This window comes from Vanacampus margaritifer, chromosome 19 (assembly GCF_051991255.1).
Source record: "Vanacampus margaritifer isolate UIUO_Vmar chromosome 19, RoL_Vmar_1.0, whole genome shotgun sequence".
Classification (NCBI taxonomy): domain Eukaryota; kingdom Metazoa; phylum Chordata; class Actinopteri; order Syngnathiformes; family Syngnathidae; genus Vanacampus; species Vanacampus margaritifer.
In genome coordinates this window covers 1,894,754-1,915,033 of record NC_135450.1, presented here as the reverse complement: position 1 = coordinate 1,915,033, position 20,280 = coordinate 1,894,754, and the positions used below count along the sequence as shown (strand labels likewise).

The window sequence follows — 20,280 nt, the reverse complement described above, 5'->3', positions numbered from 1 at the left end:
TAGACCGTATGAGCTCTCATGGTCCCTGCACTGCTCCGGCTACTAGTCATTCCCAAAGTCAGGACAAATACACATGGCAAATCGTCCTTTCCGTACGACGACCCTCGCCTCAGAAACAGTCTGCTAGAGGACCTCAGTGCCGCAGGGAACGTTCATATTTTTAAGAGCAAACTCAAGACCTTTTTTTATTTAGCTTTTAGTGGAAATTAAATTACTTTTCTATATATGTTTCTGTATCTACTTATATCTCAATGTTACCTATTATTTATCTATTTTATGTTTTTAATGGGTTTTATTATTTTTAGACTCTTAGTGTTCCTCTGAGGCCTCTGCCCCGGGAGCAGTGGTTAGCTGCGACTAGTGAAGGTTGAGCATTCCACCCACACCTCCGCCGGATGCCTTGGTAGTGCCCTGACTTGGGCTTGGTGGTATGTCATGTCTTCCTGTCAACCTTCTGAAAATATCTTATTTTTCAACAGTCACATCCTCAGTGGGAATTTTGTCAAATCGAATTATGTACTTATACTATTAATGCAAATATGTTTTTCCAATTAACTCCAGAAATAATATTATTTACCTTGATGTACCAAATACCAGCTGGTCCAGGTTTGTCTTACCTCACAGCGGTCACAGAGTCGGCCGGTGACGCCTGGTTTACAGTGACACACTCCCGTCCTGTCATCACATGAGGATGTGCCACATTTATTGCACTCACACTCTGGGATAGACAAAGGATGCACACCATCGTGTTAGAGGTCACATTACATCACAGGCATTGTGAAAAGTTTATTTTTGGAACTGGTCCGCCTCAAAAGAGAAGCTTCACTTCATTAAAACCTTGTGTTTGTGACATATTTATGTTGATAATACAAAAAAATTTGCTCAATGAATTTGGGACATTGTGCAAAACTTTAAAAAAATATATTACAATGTTTTGCAAATCCTTTTCAACCTATGTTCAATTGAATACACTACAAAGACAATATATAATAATGTTCACACGGAGAGAGGGTTTTCAACATCTTTGGTCCATAATATCATAAAAAGATTCAAAGAATTCTGAGAAATCTTTGTACGTATCGCTACATCTACAAATGCGATTTAAAACTCTACCACAAAGCAAAAGTCATATGTCAACAACACCCAGAAACGTCGCCAGCTTATCTGGGCCCATGCTAATCTGTGATGGAACTGGAAAGTTGTGCTGTGGTCTGATGAGTCCACATTAGAGCCTGATATTTTTTCGGGAATCCCATGGGTCCCGGAATTCCCGCGGGATTGTGGCGGGATGGGAGTGAATTTTACCTTTAATTAAATATCCGTTCGGGAAAAAAACCTTAGACAGATGCACACTTGTGCAACCATTTGTGTTTTTCTTTCCATACACTGTTTTTTTTTTCTCTAAATGATGCAGTTGACCTCCATAATGGGAGCGGTACCGGAGTGGGAGTAATTCTGAATGGGAGCGGGATGGGAGTCGTTTTCACAGGGAATGGGAAGTGACAGGATTGTTTTTTTTTTTTTTTTTTACTATTGTCCACGACTGGGACAAGATGGGATTTTTGCTGTGGAAGTGGGATGGGACGGGAGCGAAAATCCACTCCAGTGTCACCTTCTAGTCCACATTTCAAATGGTTTCTGGAATATATGCACATAGTGCCGTCCAGGCCACAGAGGAAAGACCAGGACAGGATTGTTATCGAAGCAAAGTTTAAAAGCCAGCTTCAGTGGTGTTTCGGTGTTAGTGCCCATGGCTTTGTTTTTTGGAGCAACATATGCTGTCATCAGAACAACATATTTTTCAGGGATGTTCCTGCTTATTTCAGCAAGACAATGCCAATTCTGCACGTTACAAACAGCGTGGCTTTGCAGTAAAAGAGTGCAAGTGCTTGTCAGTCTTGCTGACCTCGCTCCCATTAAAAATGTGTTAACTTGTGAATTATGAAACGCAAATCTCATCAGTGAGCAAATGGAAACTGATGAGCAACTGAAATTGTACAGCAAGCAAGAATCGGAACTTCCATTACAAAACTTCAACAATTAATGTCCCCTCAATTCCCAAACGCTTTATTGAGTGATGTTAAAAAAAAAAAGAAAACATGTCCCAGCATTTTTGGAACGTGTTGCAAGAATAAAATTCAAAATTTGTGAATATTTGAAGAAAAAAAAAGTCAGTTTAAACATTAAATATATTGTTGTTTTTGGAAGGTATTCATTTGAATATAGATTGAAAAGGATTTGCAAATCTTCGTAATCTGTTTTTATTTACATTTTACACAGCACACCCACTTCATTGGAATTGGGGTTTATAATTGTAATTTTGTGTTAAAAAGAACTCTGTGCAGCTTTTAACCAGAGCAACTGTTTAAATCCATTAGAGTGTCCCAAACAGTTCTACCTTCACTTAGGTCTATTATGTGACCATCATGAATTTAAATCACTGTGTTCACATTCACAATGGCCTCCGAACCTCTGCAGTTCTTGGCACCGATGGCATCACCGTAGAAACCCTGCGCACACCTCTCACAATTCGGCCCGGCAGTGTTTCCCCAGCAGTGCTGGCAATGGCCCGTCACATTGTGGCACCAATTAAAGATCAGGTTTGGGTCAGAGTTGTCATTACAGTCACATCGCTTGCAGGAGCCACCAATTGTCATCGGTATGCCATAGTAACCCGGGGCACACCTGGATAGAGATAAATGCAGTTATTACAATGAAGCAAAAAGTTAACTTTTGGTTTAGATTCAGGTCTGTTTTGTTTTGTTGTTGTTTTGCTCTCTTACTATCCAAACTGTTATGAACATATAAAAAAACAAAAGCATTAAGGTTTGTTGCACAGTCTGTATATATATATATATATATATATATATATTAGTGCTGTCAAAGTTAAAGCATTAACTGATTAATTAATAACAAAAAATTATCGCATTAATCATGAATTAACGCAGATTAATCACACTAGTAACTTTGACCATAGATTATCCTTTAGCGTGACAGCGGATGGCTACGTTTAAGGTAGCACAGCTTGTGTTTGAGCAATAAACATAGTTACACGCATTAAAGTAAAGCATTTAATAAATGTTTGCGTATTACATTTCGAATATTTGTTCATGTCAAAATATTGGGGTATTTTTTTTTTTAACTTTAAATGATCCAAGTGATTAACTGATTAGAAAAAGAGGAGGATGAGCGTGTGCAGTGGATAAAAAAATGTTGAAGACGTGCTCATAATATTAAATGTCAAAAGAATTACCACATAACCGGTGCTCTCCAAATTTGGCGTGAAAAAAATATTGATTAAAAAAGCCTTTTTTATTAAGTGATTTATCATGATTAATCAAAATTCTAAGATGTGATTAATCTGATTTAAAAAATAATCATTTGACATTTCTAATATCTCTATATATACTGTATATATAAACAATCTACATGATAAATGTTGAGTTTTGCCATTACAACATTAATAATTACATATAATACATATGTCAAACAAAAACATTTCCTTTATTTTAGAAATTATTTAAAAATATATATTTTTATTAATTGCTTAATTAAGAAAGATATTTTATTTTATTATTTTGAATTAAAAACAACTTGCAATTTTTAAATTGAAAATAATGATTTTAATAATGAGTCAAAAAGTTTGCCGTCTTTATTTAATTTAAATGAAAACAAGATTTGTTCTTAGATGTCTCTGTTCACACTTCCCACTCGATTAATAAATAAGTAATATGATCAAAACAGAAACATAAGCCCACAATTATCAATAAGATGCTGATGGGATAGTGGCAAGTTGTGAAGAAATGTGGTGCCTATCTCCACCGTTTGACAGAAAATACTATTTTATATTGTTAAATTTCAGTTTGTTATTCTTAATCAAGCATTAACTGTTAATTTACATGAAGGCATGAATATTTAACATTATTTTACAATATATATATATATATATATATATATATATATATATATATATATATATATAGGGACGTAACGATATCCAAACATCACAATACAATATTATCATGATATGAAGGTCACGATACGATAATTATCACGATATTGTGGGGAGGTTGGCGATATGAGAAAAGGTCACAGTATTGTAAAAAAAAAAGATCTCATACGAAAAAAAAGCACAATAATATGCTTTTGTATATAACAGCAATGAATATAAACAACCTACAATCTCTAATAACACTTTCTTTCAAATGTATTTTTATTGGTTTCACAAGAATACAAAACAGACCCCACCCCCTCTCCCCCAACTGAAAAAAAACAAACAAACCCCGTTTCACTCAAAGCTATCCAACACCACTCACCATAAAGTACAAGTCTAATCATAAACGTCTATAGAAGGTTCTTCTGTGCCATCACTCCCAATACATAATGGTTACAGTATAGTCTAGATAGTATAGAATACAATACAAAGTCAGATGTACTACCAAGTAGGAGCAGCATGAAAAGCGACTGTACCGTTGCCAGCCCATCCACCATAGCTGTATTAGCGATATGACAGTGCATATGTCATTCCTGCAATCGTGTGGCGGTGTTATCAAAAAATTAAAGAAAAGGTCCCCATGCATTATAAAATTTCTTTTCGGAACCACGAAGAGTATATCCGATTTTCTCGAGCCTGAGGTTCGTCAGCACGTCCCTTATCCAGTGCGAAGTTGTGGGTGGGGCAGCCTCCTTCCACTTCAAAAGAACCAAACTTCGCGCCAAAAGGGTAGTAAAAGCAACGACCCTACACCACCAAGTAGGCAGCCACAGACCTTCCGGTATAACTCCAAATATTTTTATTTGGAATCAGGAGTAATTCCAACCCCGAACACCAGGGAGAGGGCTTCAAAAATACCCTTCCAAAATGTTTCTAAACTTGGACATAACCAGAACATATGGATCAGTGTTGTATCTTCCATCTTACTGTACACCTATCACACAAAGGGCTAATTTCTGGAAAGATCCTGGACAATCAATCTTACCTTGGAATAGTGTACCCAGTGCACTAAAATAATTTAAATTGAATCAGAGCAAGACGTGCGCACATAGATGAGTTATGTACCCTACCCAAAACCTTGGACCACAGTCTATTCCCAAGTGGTGCTTGAAGATCATGTTCCCACAACTCTTTAATTCTAGATAAGGACGGAGGTACCATATTAGAAATTAGATTAAGAATGCGCTTGATATCCCCTTTCTCTGTTGGATCTAAAGACATAAAATCATCGATAACTGTTGTAGGAGGTTCATTTGGGAAAAGTGGTATGACACTCTTTACAAAGCTTCTAATTTGCAAATATCTAAAACGGTGTGATTTAGGAATATTCAATCTTTGGACTAGCTGTATAAAAGAGGCAAAAACACCATCAACAAAAAGTTAATTTAGATGTTTAAAATCAGATTAGACCACAAGTGAAAGGCTTTATTGACTGTTGAAGGTACAAAAAAACAATTTGACGCTACTGGGCTAAAAAGGCAAATACCAACTAAACCATTTTTTGTTTCTAAATTGAGAGAGTATCCGAAAGGAGTGAGATATTACTGGGCTATTTCCAGATATCTCCACTGTCAAGGGCAGTGGTGCACCAGACAAGGCGGGTAGTGAATTGGGGAGACAAGAACATGCTTCAATCCGCACCCAAGTGGGACCATTCTCCTCAAGATGGTAGTATAACCAACTCATCTGCTAAAAAGAGTGAATTAAACCTCCAATTCCTGTTGGTCGCACCTGCTTCCGGTAAATTCAACTTCAGAACAAGAGGTGCATGATCTGAGATAACTATAGTTTGGTATTTACACGAGCGAACATTAGATAGTAGTCTATTATCTGTGAAGAAATAATATATTCTGCTATGTGTATGATGTACATGTGAAAAAAATTGAAAATCCCCTCTCCCGTGAGTGTAAAAAACGGCATTTATCAGAAACGGCAAGTTCTTGAAAACAAGATTGAAGGTAAGAAGCTGATTTGGATGTAACACCGCCAAGCCTGTGCGCCGACCTATCCAGCAAAGGATCCAAGCAAAGGTTAAAGTCTCAACCCATTATAAGTAAATGGGAGTTGAGATCAGGAAGCAATTGAATAAGTCATACAAAAAAACTGGGCGTCATCAAAATTTGCAGCATAGACACTAGCTAAGATTACCTTGTAGTTGTAAAGGCTACCCTATACCATAATGTAACGACCATTTGGGTCCGCTATGACTCCAGTGGGAGTAAAAGATACATTTTTATTTATCAATATGCCTGCCCCTCTCGCTTTAGCTTGAAAGTTCGAATGGAAGAGCTGCCCCACCCACTCACACCTGAGACGAGAATTATCTGACCTTCGAAGATGTGTTTCTTGAAGAAAGGCAACTACCGTCCTCATTCGTTTCAGGTGGACCAATACTTTCTTCCTCTTAACCGGGTGGTTCAGGCCTTTAACGTTCCAGCTTACTAATTCAAGGTCGCTGTTCATGTCGCTCTTCTGTGTAATGTTATATAGACAGTAGTCAGCATCGAACGCAAAAAATATAGTAAAAACAGTAAATAGCAATATAGCAATGAGTGAAACCCCCTTAAGCCTCCCCGAACCCCTAAATTGAAACTAGCTGTCAAAATGGACAGCACACCCTATCTAACACCAAGACTTCCAGAAAGAGCCTACCTAACCTATCTAATCCCTCTCCCGCTACAGTAATAACAAATGTTCCCCATTACAGTGAAAACTCCACATTAAACACTTTATAACAAAAGTAAAATACCCCAAGTATAGGGGGGGGGGGGGGGTAGATATCTTTTCTTTTTTCTTTTTCCTCTTTTTTGGGAGTAAAATAACTAATGATAATAAAACAAAACCAGGCTCATAAAAATAATATAAAGTAATAAAACAATAGATAAATAACAACAATTAAAAATTAAGTGTAAAATTATATCAAAATTAAAATACAAGAAGATAAAAATAAATTAACAAAACAGAGTTTACACTGAAAGACTAACAGATCCTTCAACCTGCCCCAAAAAAATTAAATAATAATAATAATAATAATGATAATAATAAGACATCACCACATCTTCAATATGAACAAGCCTTTTATATAAAGTAGTTAACTAAATAAATGGTAGCGAAACTCCGCTAACAGCCAATGTTTGCAACAATTAGATATGCCAGGTATCTCCAGAACCAATAAAATAATAATAATAAATAAAAAAATAAAACATTGCGCAAACTAAACATGTAACTAGCAAACTGGCAGCAATGAGCAACAATCATACACCAAAACAGTCACGAACATACATGAAAAAAACAGTCAATGTGCAGTACCACCAAGCGTTATTCGCTTCGTCAACCGACCCGAACCGTCAGCCTGAACGATACGAAGCCGAGCCGGGAAGAGCAGCGAGGGCCGGAGGCCCTTCTCATATAGCACAGCCATCACCGCGCTGTAGTGTTTCCGCTGGCTCACCACCTCCGGAGTATAATCCTCATAAACTCTGAAAGCGTGCCCCTGGTAATCAAGCGAGCCTCTCTTCCGTGCCTCCCGAACCAGCAGCTCCTTATTCTGGTAGCGATGAAAACAAACCAGGACAGGCTTCGGCTTTCCCCCATGAGCTGGTTTGGAGGTCGGGTTACGATGGGCGCGATCCAGCTCCGTAGCAGTTGGAAAAATTGCTTCCCCCAGCGCAGCCTTCAAAAGTTGGGAAAAAAACTTTGTCGGCTGGGGACCTTCGATTCCTTCAGGTAAGCCCACAAGGCGAACATTGCAGCGACGATTTCTTCCCTCGATGTCCGTTAGCTTAGCCGTTAGTCGCTTGTTGTCGAGCCGAATTGCGTCACATGTGGTCTCAACAGTCGTTGGTGAAGAAACTCCACATTCTCCTCTAAGGAAGCCAACCTCTTGTCGTGGTCACTGACAGTTTGTTGAAACCCGTCGAGTTTCCCACTGAGTTTGGCAAACGAAGACTTTAAGTACTCCAAAATATGGCTGCTAGCATCGACTTACTAACCACAGTGGCGTCGGCATCTGGCTTTTCAGCCAGTTTAGCGGCATCGTTACACCCGAGGGACACGAAAGAATAAGGCACAAGTCAAAAATAAAGGTTTAGCAATAGTCAGGCAGGTTATATACAGGTGGGGGATAAAGTTAGATGTATATTTAGCGGGAGTGGGAGGCGAACAGGTCTCTACTCCATGACTGCTAAACCGGAAGTCAAATCTCTAATAAATCTTATATTGAGGCACTTACTTGCTAATGTACGCATAAATTGAATTCCACCACATATTGACTGGTTCACAAGCATATTACGTTCCTCTTCATCTGACCACTAGCGTGGATTTTAAACATAGAAGGGCCAAAACATGCCATGTGAAAATTAAACTGCACAACAACAAAAAAACTAGCCACCTGAGGGTGCTAGAACTGTGCAAATGGAAATCAACCTGACTTTTTTTAACAGATTGGCTGCTTTTAATATCGTGACATGACGTCTACAATATTGTGGGAGTTATAATATCGCGATATCACAATATTGCCATTATTGTTACATCCCTAATATATATACCGTATATCCTAAATTTACAGCAATTCATCGTTTTATGCTGTTAATTTACAGTTATATACTGTTCTTATTAACCGACTTGTTACAGATTTTACTGCTCATTTACATGTTATGGATGAATATTTAACAGTATTTTACAATTATTACAAAAAAAATGATATATTGTTGTAATTTCAGCATAAAAACTACATGCATTGTCATTGCCAATCACTTTTATGCTTAGTTGCTTGTTGACCTCCCTCGATGACACATGTTGAATGCTGTGCCAACATACTGTAAACCTACCCAGCACTCACCTCTCACAGTTATGTCCAGCATAACCCTCTTTGCACTTGCACCGTTGAATGTCACCTTGCCTGTCACAATAGACTGCAAAACTGGCCAGAAAACACAGGCAAAATTGCATAAAATATTACACACTGCAAAGCAATTACTGTACCGAACTTTCAGGTTGAATATAAAGTACAGACAGGCATACTTATTTGAAGGGACAGAAAGAGGGCAGGCACAGGGTTGGCAGCTATGGCGTCCAACCTGGCTTGGTACCAACATGTAGCCATCTTCGCACATCTCACAGAAATCACCCATACTGTGATCGCTGCAATTCTGAAAGGGGCCCGAGTACCACAGATTAGCCTTATTCAGATCTCAAATTAACATGAATGATCTTGTCACAAGTAAAAAGCTAGCACTACTCTGGACCTGATTTGATTTCTTAGACCAACAATCAGACAACAGTAGCTACCCTGATGAAAATCGTGTCGAAAGATTAGTCTGGTAATTCCTTGCAGTTAAAAAAAAAAGATGTAAATCCTTTGGAAATACCTGGATTTCAGAATGAAGTTCAACTAACAGAGGTGGCAAATCCAGATCTAGAAAGTAAAAACCCTGCCACAGTTTGGCTTTAGCCCCTGATGCTAGCTATCTCGCTAGCTAGCTCCCTAGCAGGTAAACAAACACCAATGGGAGCTAGCTAGCAAGCACCCGATGCTAAAGGCAAATTGTGGCAGGGTTTTTACTTTCTGCACCTGGATTGCCACCTCTGAAACTAAGTCACGAAAATAGACAAACATAGTGTTCTTAACAAGTACCACAACATTTTGTTTCCATGTTTTTACAAAGTGCATTGTGAGAAAAAATATGAACCTTGGGCTTTAATAACTGATTGAAGCTCCTTTGGCAGCAATCAATTCACCAAAATCCTTACTGTAGTTGTAGCTGCACAACAGTAAGGATGAATTTTTGACCTCTCAAAACTGTTCCAGTTCAGTAATATTTTTGGGATGTTTTGTGTGAATTTCTGATTATGATTCTGCCACAAAATCTCAATCGGGTTGAGGTTAGGATTCTTGATAAGTTTGTAAACTGTTTCTTTATGTCAATTATATCAATACATGCAGGACCCAGGACAGCAAAAACAGACACTCCTGGATTTAGGGCTGCTCGATTATTAAAAATAAATAAATAATAATTACAATTGTTTTGGCAATAATTGAAATCCCGATTATCCAAACAATTATTTTATATTTTTTTGGTACAAAACAAGAAAATGTTTAAGCATTTAAAAATATTAAGACCAATTAAAAAAATAGAAACACTATGATGATGTAAGTTCCTCTTGGACTAAGCATAATTCATAATGATATATATTTATAATAATATGTATGTATTTATTTATTTATTTGTTTATTTATTCATGTTGGCAGAAACTTGAAGTTGGAGTGCAGCTTGTGCACTGCGCAGTAGGACGATCATTTATTTTTTGGTACAAAACAAGAAAATGTTTAAACGTAAAAAACTAATAAAAAAAGACAAATACAATTATTTGAAACACTATAAATATGCAAGTTCCTTTTGGATTAAACAAAATTTATTAAATTAGTTATTTTAAAACTTGTAAATGGTGTAAATTTAAACAACTCAAAAATTTGTATTAATAATCTTTATTTTTACAATTATGCTGATTTTGTAATTGTGGAGTGTAACAATTGAAATTGTAATTGAATTTCGATTAATTGCACAGCCCTACTTGGAGTTTTCTTTTCATTGTGCAGTCTGCACTGTGCTCGTGCAGTCTTTGTTACAGGATGGCCACTCCTAGGGAGAGTAGCAACAGTGCTCTACTTTTTTCATTTGTACATATGTCTTACAACAGTATCACAAAAGTGCCTACACCTTTCTCATTTCTGCTGATATTTCATTATATCGTTTCATTGGACAATGCTGAAGAAATTACATTTTGACACAATGAAAAGTACTCACTGTTCAGCTTATATAAAGAGTGTAAATGTATTGTTCCCTAAAAATCACTCAAAATACACCTATACCCCTGGCAACAAAAGTCAGTACGCCCTAAGGTGAAAATGCCCAAAATGTCAATGTTTTAGGCATAAAAATCTCACCTAAATTAATTGATTTAATTCATTTAAACTTTACTCCACTTCTGGATAGCATTTATAGTGACTTGGAGCGCTGGAATAATCTTCCCAATTCTCTAATAGGACGAATAGCCACCATTAAAATGAAAGTTTTACCTCAAATAAATATTTTTTTCTCAATGACTCCATTTAAACCTACGTCTAACTGGTTCCAGTCGTTGGACCCGTTACAAAATTTTACTGGAATAAAAAAAAAAAGCAAAGATTAGTCTATCTACTCTTCAGAAAAGTAAATCCAAAGGAGGTCTAGAAGCACCAAATTGTATGCACTACTATATAGCTGACCAGCTACAATATATTATTCTATGGGCACAACCCAACAGAGATGCTAACTGTTGAATGGAACTAGAACAGAAAGATTGTAATTGGCTTTCTCCCATATGGTATAACCCCAACTTTCAACTTAACAACCAATCGTTTTATTTAGGTGTGTGGGAGCAGAAAGGAATTACACATCTCCACCAAAAATACAAAATAAAAAATTGTAAAAAAAAACTTGTAAATGGTGTAAATTTAAACAACTCAAAAATTTGTATTAATAATCTTTATTTTTACAATTATGCTGATTTTGTAATTGTGGAGTGTAACAATTGAAATTGTAATTGAATTTCGATTAATTGCACAGCCCTACTTGGAGTTTTCTTTTCGTTGTGCAGTCTGCACTGTGCTCGTGCAGTCATTGTTACAGGATGGCCACTCCTAGGGAGAGTAGCAACAGTGCTCTACTTTTTTCATTTGTACATATGTCTTACAACAGTATCACAAAAGTGCCTACACCTTTCTCATTTCTGCTGATATTTCATTATATCGTTTCATTGGACAATGCTGAAGAAATTACATTTTGACACAATGAAAAGTACTCACTGTTCAGCTTATATAACTTAACAACACTTCGGGGTACACTCCAACCGCCTGTTTTAGCTAAAGATATTACAAAGCTTTCTCCAACAACAAAAAACCTCTCAAAAATATATGTTACTTTTGTATACTGATAAAATGTATTTGCCCATCTCAAAATGGGAGACAGACTTGTCTATAGCTCCGAAATCTGACTTTTGGATTCAAGTTTGTGAAAATGCATTTAAAATGACAAAATATATGATGAAGAAATTTTGACTCTCAGACTCCGACATTTGTCTCCAGTGTTTACAAAACACTACATACACTTATTTTCATGCTTTATGGTTATGCACTCCGGTTATGTATTTCTGGACTAAAGTCTTAGAAAAACTTTCCGCTAACTTAGACTGTAGGATACCTTTATCTCCAAACTTGTGTTTGCTAGGTGACCTAACAACAACTGACTTAACGCGTAAACAATTTCAATTTACACTTGTAGCTCTTACTATCGCTAAAAAACAATTCTTGTTAACTGGAAAAATAAATAAACTCTGAATATCTGGGGGTTTGAGGGCGGCTGGGGCTGCGGGGCCCAGGGGTTGTGCCTTGGTGCTGCCGTGGCCTGTGGGGCCCTGGGGGGTTGTGCTTGCTCTGTCCTGGCCGGGGTCGACGGCTCCCCTCTTTGGTGGAGGTTTTCATGCATGCCAAATCCACCACACCAGCATCTGTCGAAATTCAAACACAATCTGCTTCTTCCTCTGGTCGTTGAATCGGTGGAGGCTGATGTCTGTGGATCTCACTCTGCTTCATCTATCCTTCCTTCCTTTCCTAAATCTTTCCTTTTGTCTCTTGAGGTCTCCCTAATTTGTTGGAATTAAGATGTTTCTGGGGTTGGTGAAAGATTCTGGTTGGTAACCTGGTGGGTAGTAGGTGATGTCTGGTCGGTGCTGGATTTCACTTTCCTTTCTTTTCTTTGATCCTTCCTCAGGTCTCCTGACAACCTCACGACTCTAGCTGGATTCTGAAGTATTCGGTTTAGGTGAACCTTTATGGCATTTTTAATAGGTTTTAGGTGAATTAATGAGTACAAACTCACACGCACGCACATTTGCACACACACACACGTACAATTATTATTATTATTATTATTATTATTATTATTATTATTATTATTATTATTATTATTATTATGTTGGAGTACTGTCCTGCAGCCCAGTTTTTGGAGGGATCAAATCATGCACTGCTTCAATATTTTAGTCTGTCAGTCTTACGCAAAGTGTCTGCTGGCTTTCTTGTGGATCGTCTTTAGGAGAGGCATCCTTCGTGACAGCCATACAGACCAATTTGATGCACAGGTGGTGTATGGTCTGGGTACTGACAGGCAACACTCATACGTTTAATTTGCAAAGACAAACTCTGGATGTGACGCTGAGTATGTGCACTCGACTTATTTGGCTGACCTTGGCGAGGCAATTTCTGTGAGGGCCACTGTGCTGCAGCTCAGTGTGAGGGTGTTGGCAATCTTCTTATAGCCCAGGACAACTTAACTCATTCACTCCCAGCCATTTTCACTGAAGCAACCCACTTCGCGCCCGGCTGTTTTACTAGATTTTGACTGATTTTGCAAGGCCCACAGAATATTGTGTTGTATTGCTCTAAAAACATGGAACCTACCAAAAGAAAAATTTGAGTCTCTTCTTTCAACAAGAAAAAAAGTATGTTTCTATCTGTTTCTGTTTTGCAACAATTAGCATTAGAATATTGCTACGTTTCATCATTATTCACAAACCGGTTGAAAACACTACAGACAAAAACTTGTCGCAACATGGCCCTGGCTGATCTGTAATACGAATTTTAACAAACCTGCTCCCTATTCACACCTGAGACCTTGTAACACTAACGAGTCACATGAGACCAGAGAGAGAAAATGACTGTGTTCACTTTGGACATTTTGTATAGTCACTTTTGTTGCCAGGAGTTCAGCTGTTAATGGCTGTGTTTTGAGTGATTATGAGGGAACAATAAATTGACACTCTTATGTACGCTGTGCATTGACTACTTGTGTCAAAGTGCCATTCCTTCAGTGGTGTCTCATGAAAAGATATAATGAAATATCTGCATAAATGTGAGTGGTGTACCTGTGAGATGCTTGTATATACTGATCAACATGTGCAAAGCCTGAATTGGGGTTATTCCTGCAGAACACCAAACTCAAGGATAGTGTTAACAATCTCCTCCAATATGTTACCTTTATTGTTCTCTAGGCTGGCTAACCCGTGTCTCTTGGAGAAGTCATTAGCCTTGCGGTTCACATACTTTTCCTCCTTGCACTGTGAATATTTGCATGGTGTGTCCAATAAAAACATGGGAACACATAACACGTTTTTTTTTGTGCATTTTGCTGTTGATGTGAATTTTTTTGGACCAATTCATGCAGAAATTAGAAAAGGTGCATGTTTCCTTTAAAAGGTGTTCTAATGTTATTACAAATATACTGTCTAGTCTACAAATGACATTTATTAAGCTCAACTTACAAAGCAAATGCCCGTGATGTCCTCACAATGATGTGCATGGCCTTTGCAGTTACAAGGCAAGCATTTGTTTTGCTCACTAAGGAAAAATCCTTTAGCGCAAACCTGAGGAGTGAACAAGAATTTAAAAAAAAGTATCAATTAAGACAATAAACTATAGTGGACAATGATATTTTGTAATGGAATTTAGAAAAACAGGGCAGCACGGTGGCTGACTGGTTAGCACGTCCGCCTCCCAGTGCAGAGGACGTGAGATCGAGTCCGGGCTTCGGCCTACCTGGGTGGAGTTTGCATGTTCTCCCCGTGCTTGCGTGGGTTTTCACCGAGTACTCGGGTTTCCTCCCACATTCCAAAGACATGCATGGCAGGTTAATTGAACACTCCAAATTGTCCCTAGGTGTGATTGTGAGTGTGGTTGTTCGTGGCTGGCAACCAGTTCAGGGTGTACCCCGCCTACTGCCCGAAGCCAGCTGGGATAGGCTCCAGCACCCCCGCGACCCTTGTGAGGAAAAGCGGCCAAGAAAATGGATGGATGGATGGATGGAATTTAGAAAAACAAAAAAACAACAAAAACATTGTTCCTTTCCAAAGCATGTTTGTTGTATATGCAGAAATAACAACAGCAATATTAAATGCTAAAAGATTCTAGTCATTAGTACAGCATGTTCTTTATTAGTAGAAGTAAGCCCTTGAGATATGCTATGTTATTTTTAAGGGATAGTACTTAAAACAATATGCAGAATACTCACAAATCAGCGGACCATAGACAACACATCAAATAGAAAAAAACAACCAAGAACTATATAAAGCAACTATTGAACTACAGCAAAACAAAAATCAAAAGTAACTTAACTCTACTCAATAATATTTATTAGGGGTGGGTGAGTACCGATACCATCGTATCGGGCCAATACCGGCCTTATCTCAAAGTATCGGGTACTCGTGACAGTGGCTGAAATCAGTATCGGTTGAGAGAAGGTGTACAACCACATATTTTGTTTGGGACCTTTTCTGGCCACTGGATTGTTTCATATGATGTATTTATTTATTTAAATTCATTTTATTTTGTGTTTTTCTTTCAAATTGTCTGTCATTGGTTTAATAGAAATGTTACGTACCCAAAGTACTAGTGGTATCGGCACTTGATGTTGGTATTGGTGACTACTCAAGATTTCAGTACCGGTACTCATGCTGGTATCGGTCTGAAAAAAAAGTGGTATCGAACACACCTGTTGTTTATAGAGCACTTTAAAAACAACGAAGTGCTTCTATGGAATTATTTTTGCGAAAGTAATAATTCAGTTATGTTGAAGATATGTTTGTTGAGGCTAAATATCGCATCGGAAGTATATTTTTGTTATTAAAATGTTAGTTTATTATTCTTAGGTGATGTCCTTGATAAACATGTAATGGGTTTCTACCTCACCATCACATGTGTTGTATTTATTTAACATTTTTTACTGCCATATATATTTTATATATTTATTTATTTTAAGATTGTGTAAACAAACAAACAACCAAAACCACTGCTGAACTATAGATAAAAATCAAATCTTAAACACAAGAAAATTGAACAAAAAAACTGAGTGTTATTTTATTGTTGTGTTTTTAAGGTAGGTTTTTAAATGGCAATTCCACATAAAATGGCACTAACAGAAAAGGTCAAATCCCCTCTGACAAGCAGGGCAAGACCATTTCAATGTTTGAATGTACACTGTACATGTAGAAGAGCCACATCTAAATATGAAACTCATGGAATGATTCCTCTCCAAAAGACTGTCCAAAACTAAACTATTTGGGACAGTGTATCTGTTATTTACCATTTCTTAAGTCGCCTTAAGTGTTTGGACCCGGTTCAGACCGTGGCTCTTTGACCGCAGTATGACGTGTCAAACAGCTGCAGTGCTTAGGCAGTCGAGAATGCATGGGAAGGGGGTTGAAGTGCTTATAGGAGATGAAGCAGATGGTCAGGAAGGGTCTGCTCTGCTCCAACATGAGCTAAAGCCAGCGTTTGAGTTATATGGGAGCGAAAGCGCACGCTAGCTCCCATAAAGACAGTAAATCCAGCAGTGTGTGGAGCATAACGAAATAATAATTGAATTACTGTACATTGTAAAAATAGTATTGTTCATGTAGAAAATACTACTTTTCATGTTAATGACAAATTTAAGTCATTACCAAACCTCAAATTGCACTTACTGCCAAATGTAAATTCAAAAATGTATTTTGTCCACAGGGGGCACTTTAGGTGTGCAAATCTTTGACTGTATCTCGCATGGCTGAAAACAAATTATAGGTACCGTACAACAAACCTGACAGAAAATGAGTTTGTTTTTTGTTCTTTAGTGAGTTTCAGGACCAAAAGGAAGTCTATCCCTTTGGTCTACTGCCATCTTTAACTTGGTGTCCAACTTTTTATTCTATATTCAAAAATTGGCAATTGAGTGAATTTTCTTGATTGAAAATGGGAGAATTTTTTTTACACGTAATTTTTAACTGAAAGCATCTTTCTCTGAATATTCTGATGCCTGTGTTGTATTGAACAATACTATTGTGCTTCCTGTTGGACTTGACCTAGCGGAGGGCTTTGTGAATGTATCTTAACATCCTGCTGCTTTGGTCTATGATGTTCTTCAGAAGCTTGTTGTGGCCAAGTTTCACAGCATTGTTTTCTTTAATTGTCTGAGTTTCTTCAACATGGTGCACTTATGCACATGTATACATGTTGTGCAAGAGGATGAATAAGTATTAAGAGGGAAATAGCCAAATAAGCCCATGGATTCCAACACAATAAATATTTCATTCCTAACTTGACACCTGTAAAAGAATGTAAATGTAATGTAATGTAATGCTAAAACGTTCATGTAATATGTTGGGAAAACATTATACATCATTCTTCATGTGAAATTATAATTTTATATTATAATTAAAACATTTAGGGCTGGCGGCACGGTGGTTGACTGGTTAGCACGTCTGACCCCCAGTGCAGAGGACGTGAGATTGAGTCCGGGCTTTGGCCTTCCTGAGTGGAGTTTGCATGTTCTCCCCGTGCTTGCGTGGGTTTTCTCCGGGTACTCCGGTTTCCTCCCACATTCCAAAGACATGCATGGCAGGTTAATTGAACACTCCAAATTGTCCTTAGGTGTGATTGTCAGTATGGTTGTTCGTCTCTGTGTGCCCTGCGATTGGCTGGCAACCAGTTCAGGGTGTACCCTGCCTACTGCCCGAAGCCAGCTGGGATAGGCTCCAGCGACCCTTGTGAGGAAAAGCGGTTCAGAAAATGGATGGATGGGCATTTAGGGCTCTATTTTCGTAGACAGGCGCATGTACACTCGACGTAAAAATGGCCGCATCTCAATGCAAGTGCTGGGGCATGTATAGTCTACCATATTTGGGGCCATTTTGTGCCTCTCTTGGTGTTCCGACGGACACAGCTGACTCACTCACGCGCATTTGGCAATTTGGTAAAAGAAAGTAGACTTGATTTTTAGGCTCAGTTAAACAGGTCTAAATGCGAGATTGTGGTGCAATTGAATGAGGCGCCAGCAGACAGACGTGTGGTGAAAGTCATCGTATTTAATTTATAAATATGACAATAGTGTGGGACAATCCCTCTGAATCTTTGTAAAAATCCAGTGATTAAACAAATTGTCACTATCCAATCTCATCTCTCACAACCCAATGAGCCAATTTGCATCCGCAAATGCTCCTACCGCCCTGATTTTAATGCAAATGAGGGATGCCGGTATAAATGGTCGGAAATGGCTACATTCGATTCCACAACGGCGCACATTGTCGCAGATGCCCCGTGACGCCAAATTCTGCTTGGGCAAAGTCTAGATAAATACCAAAAGAAAGACAACTCCACCCATGCGCGCAGTTAGACTGTGCTTTGCGCTAGCCTTGTGTAACTATTTGACATCAGAGTGTCCCTCCCACTACTCTCCTTCTGTTGGATAACAAAGATGACATTCAGCATGTCACAGTCTTCCTATTGTTCAAACTTCTTTTACAGCCTGTGCATAACTGTGATTTGGCTTTGGTATCTCTGAAGCTCTCTGTGTGTGAGGGACAGCCGAAGTAGTATTTAACAGAAAAACATGTTTTGTCTTCACAATTGAGTGTTCCTCCAAGTCAACACCGACGCTGGTCTTTTGGAGCCATATTACTCTTCTTCACCAGTCAGCTTAGAGTAAACTCTCCAGAGTGTTGTTTTATAAAGAACTTGTAATGTGATTTAAACTTTGCTTTGGTTGTGTGTGTTAATAATGTCAAATGTCTGTAATAATGTCTGTTTCTCTCTTTCCGAAGATATTTTTGTCAATCAATTCTGTTGATAAAATACCATTTTTGCATTAATAACCATATGGAGACGACTCCTCTGACCATTGCAGGGGTGCTTTAACTCGGAATTTATTAATGCCAACACCTCCGGAAGGTCCTTAAAATGGAAAAAATATATATATATATAAGGTCATGAGAAAGTCAGCCTAACTGCACAAAGAGCGTTTGTGGGAGTGAGCCTTCCACTCAGACAGACAAATGGACAGTGAAGAAATCCTCATTGGTCATGCTGTGAGGAATTTTTTCCCATGTTTGGAAATGAACTACCTCTGAAAATCCTGTTTAACACCCTATCCTTACATGAGAAGTTAGGCAAACAAAATGTATTGTGCGTGGGCTATGGACACATACTGTAACAACTACAGCTGCTTCAAATTATGAATTCATTCATTGTTTGTGAAGTTGTAATCACATTGATTTTCTATAAATTCTGATTATATATTGGTACAAATATGTATAATACCAAAAAGCATGGTCTACAATCAGTGCAGTTCAGTAAGTACCATGCAACAAAATCATTTTTTGGGGACATCTTAAATTAAATTCTATACAACAAAATTAAGTAATTAATTCATCCACATGCCGTGACATAAATATGAGAAGAATGTGAGTGTGGATATAGTCTTTAAACGGCAACCTATACTGAAAATCTACCCTTCATTGCTTTATTCTTGTAGTAATTGCAGTACATATATTTTATGCATCAGTCATCATTGTCAGTGAATGCACAATTTCAAATTCTGTGCATAAACATGATCAATTAAGATCATTAAAATTAATTTCTGTAAAATAGATGCCAATTGTAAAATGGCCTTTGCAATGATAACAATACAGTACAATATTTTATGACGATATACCAATAGAAAAAGTAAATAGAGTCTTTTGCTTTCCGTTAGTCAGGGTGGGGCAAAGGGACATGGCAATGGTGGACGCACTAACTAGAGAGTTTTGAGGCTCCACTAATGACATGCTCATAACAAATCTCTACATACTGAATACAACTGCAGTGGTGTCAAAAGTCAATGTTGTCAAGCATGGTTAAGAAAACACATGATGTTAAATGCCTTACTTTCAATGATGTATCTTGCTCTCTTCCAAACTTGACAGCAGACAAAGTGGCAATCCCATAGAGAATGAAGAAAAGGCAGAAGTAGTGCATCGATTTAGTAGCCATATTCTCTTTTTACTTAGTGGACTCCCTTCTGTCTGTCGGTCTAGTCAGACAGTGGGAGAGTCTCTGTGTAGCTCCCTGTGCTCCACTTTCCCACCACTCCAATGTCTTGATTTGTCGCTACGCCTAGTTCTAGCCCAGGCTGAGTAGAATAAACAAAGTTGTGTGAACTTCCTCCCTTTCTCTCCCTTGTTGCCAGCTCTGAATCTTCTCACTTGGTGAAACTGCCCTCCCCCGCTGCCTGAGCCAGTGTGCCTTAATCACATACAGATGGAAAGGCAGGAAAATGAGAGACATGGGGAGAGCAAGAGAAGACAGAGTTTGCCATTGACGTTATGATAATTGTGGCTGCAATGTTATCTAAAAACACCTTTTTCTCTATACATGCTGTATACATTGCTGTGATAATGTATGTAGC

General features: G+C 38.0%; 1 protein-coding gene across 2 annotated transcripts in view; it reads right to left on the bottom strand.

The window, feature by feature from the left end:
• lama4 (laminin, alpha 4) overlaps window positions 1-20,079 on the bottom strand; it is a 63,832-nt gene extending 43,753 nt beyond the window's left edge. Inside the window, exons 1-6 of one of the 2 annotated variants that reach the window (XM_077553491.1) lie at window positions 19,761-20,079; window positions 14,351-14,846; window positions 9,017-9,144; window positions 8,835-8,915; window positions 2,471-2,685; window positions 618-718 (exon numbers count right to left, since the gene is read on the bottom strand). In XM_077553491.1, the coding sequence (XP_077409617.1) occupies window positions 618-718; window positions 2,471-2,685; window positions 8,835-8,915; window positions 9,017-9,126 (507 nt within the window). In that variant the 5' untranslated portion in view covers window positions 9,127-9,144; window positions 14,351-14,846; window positions 19,761-20,079. The remainder of the gene's footprint in view (window positions 1-617; window positions 719-2,470; window positions 2,686-8,834; window positions 8,916-9,016; window positions 9,145-14,350; window positions 14,847-19,760) is intronic. The other variant, XM_077553490.1, reaches the window with a different exon arrangement.
• Between the last annotated feature and the right edge of the window lie 201 nt (window positions 20,080-20,280).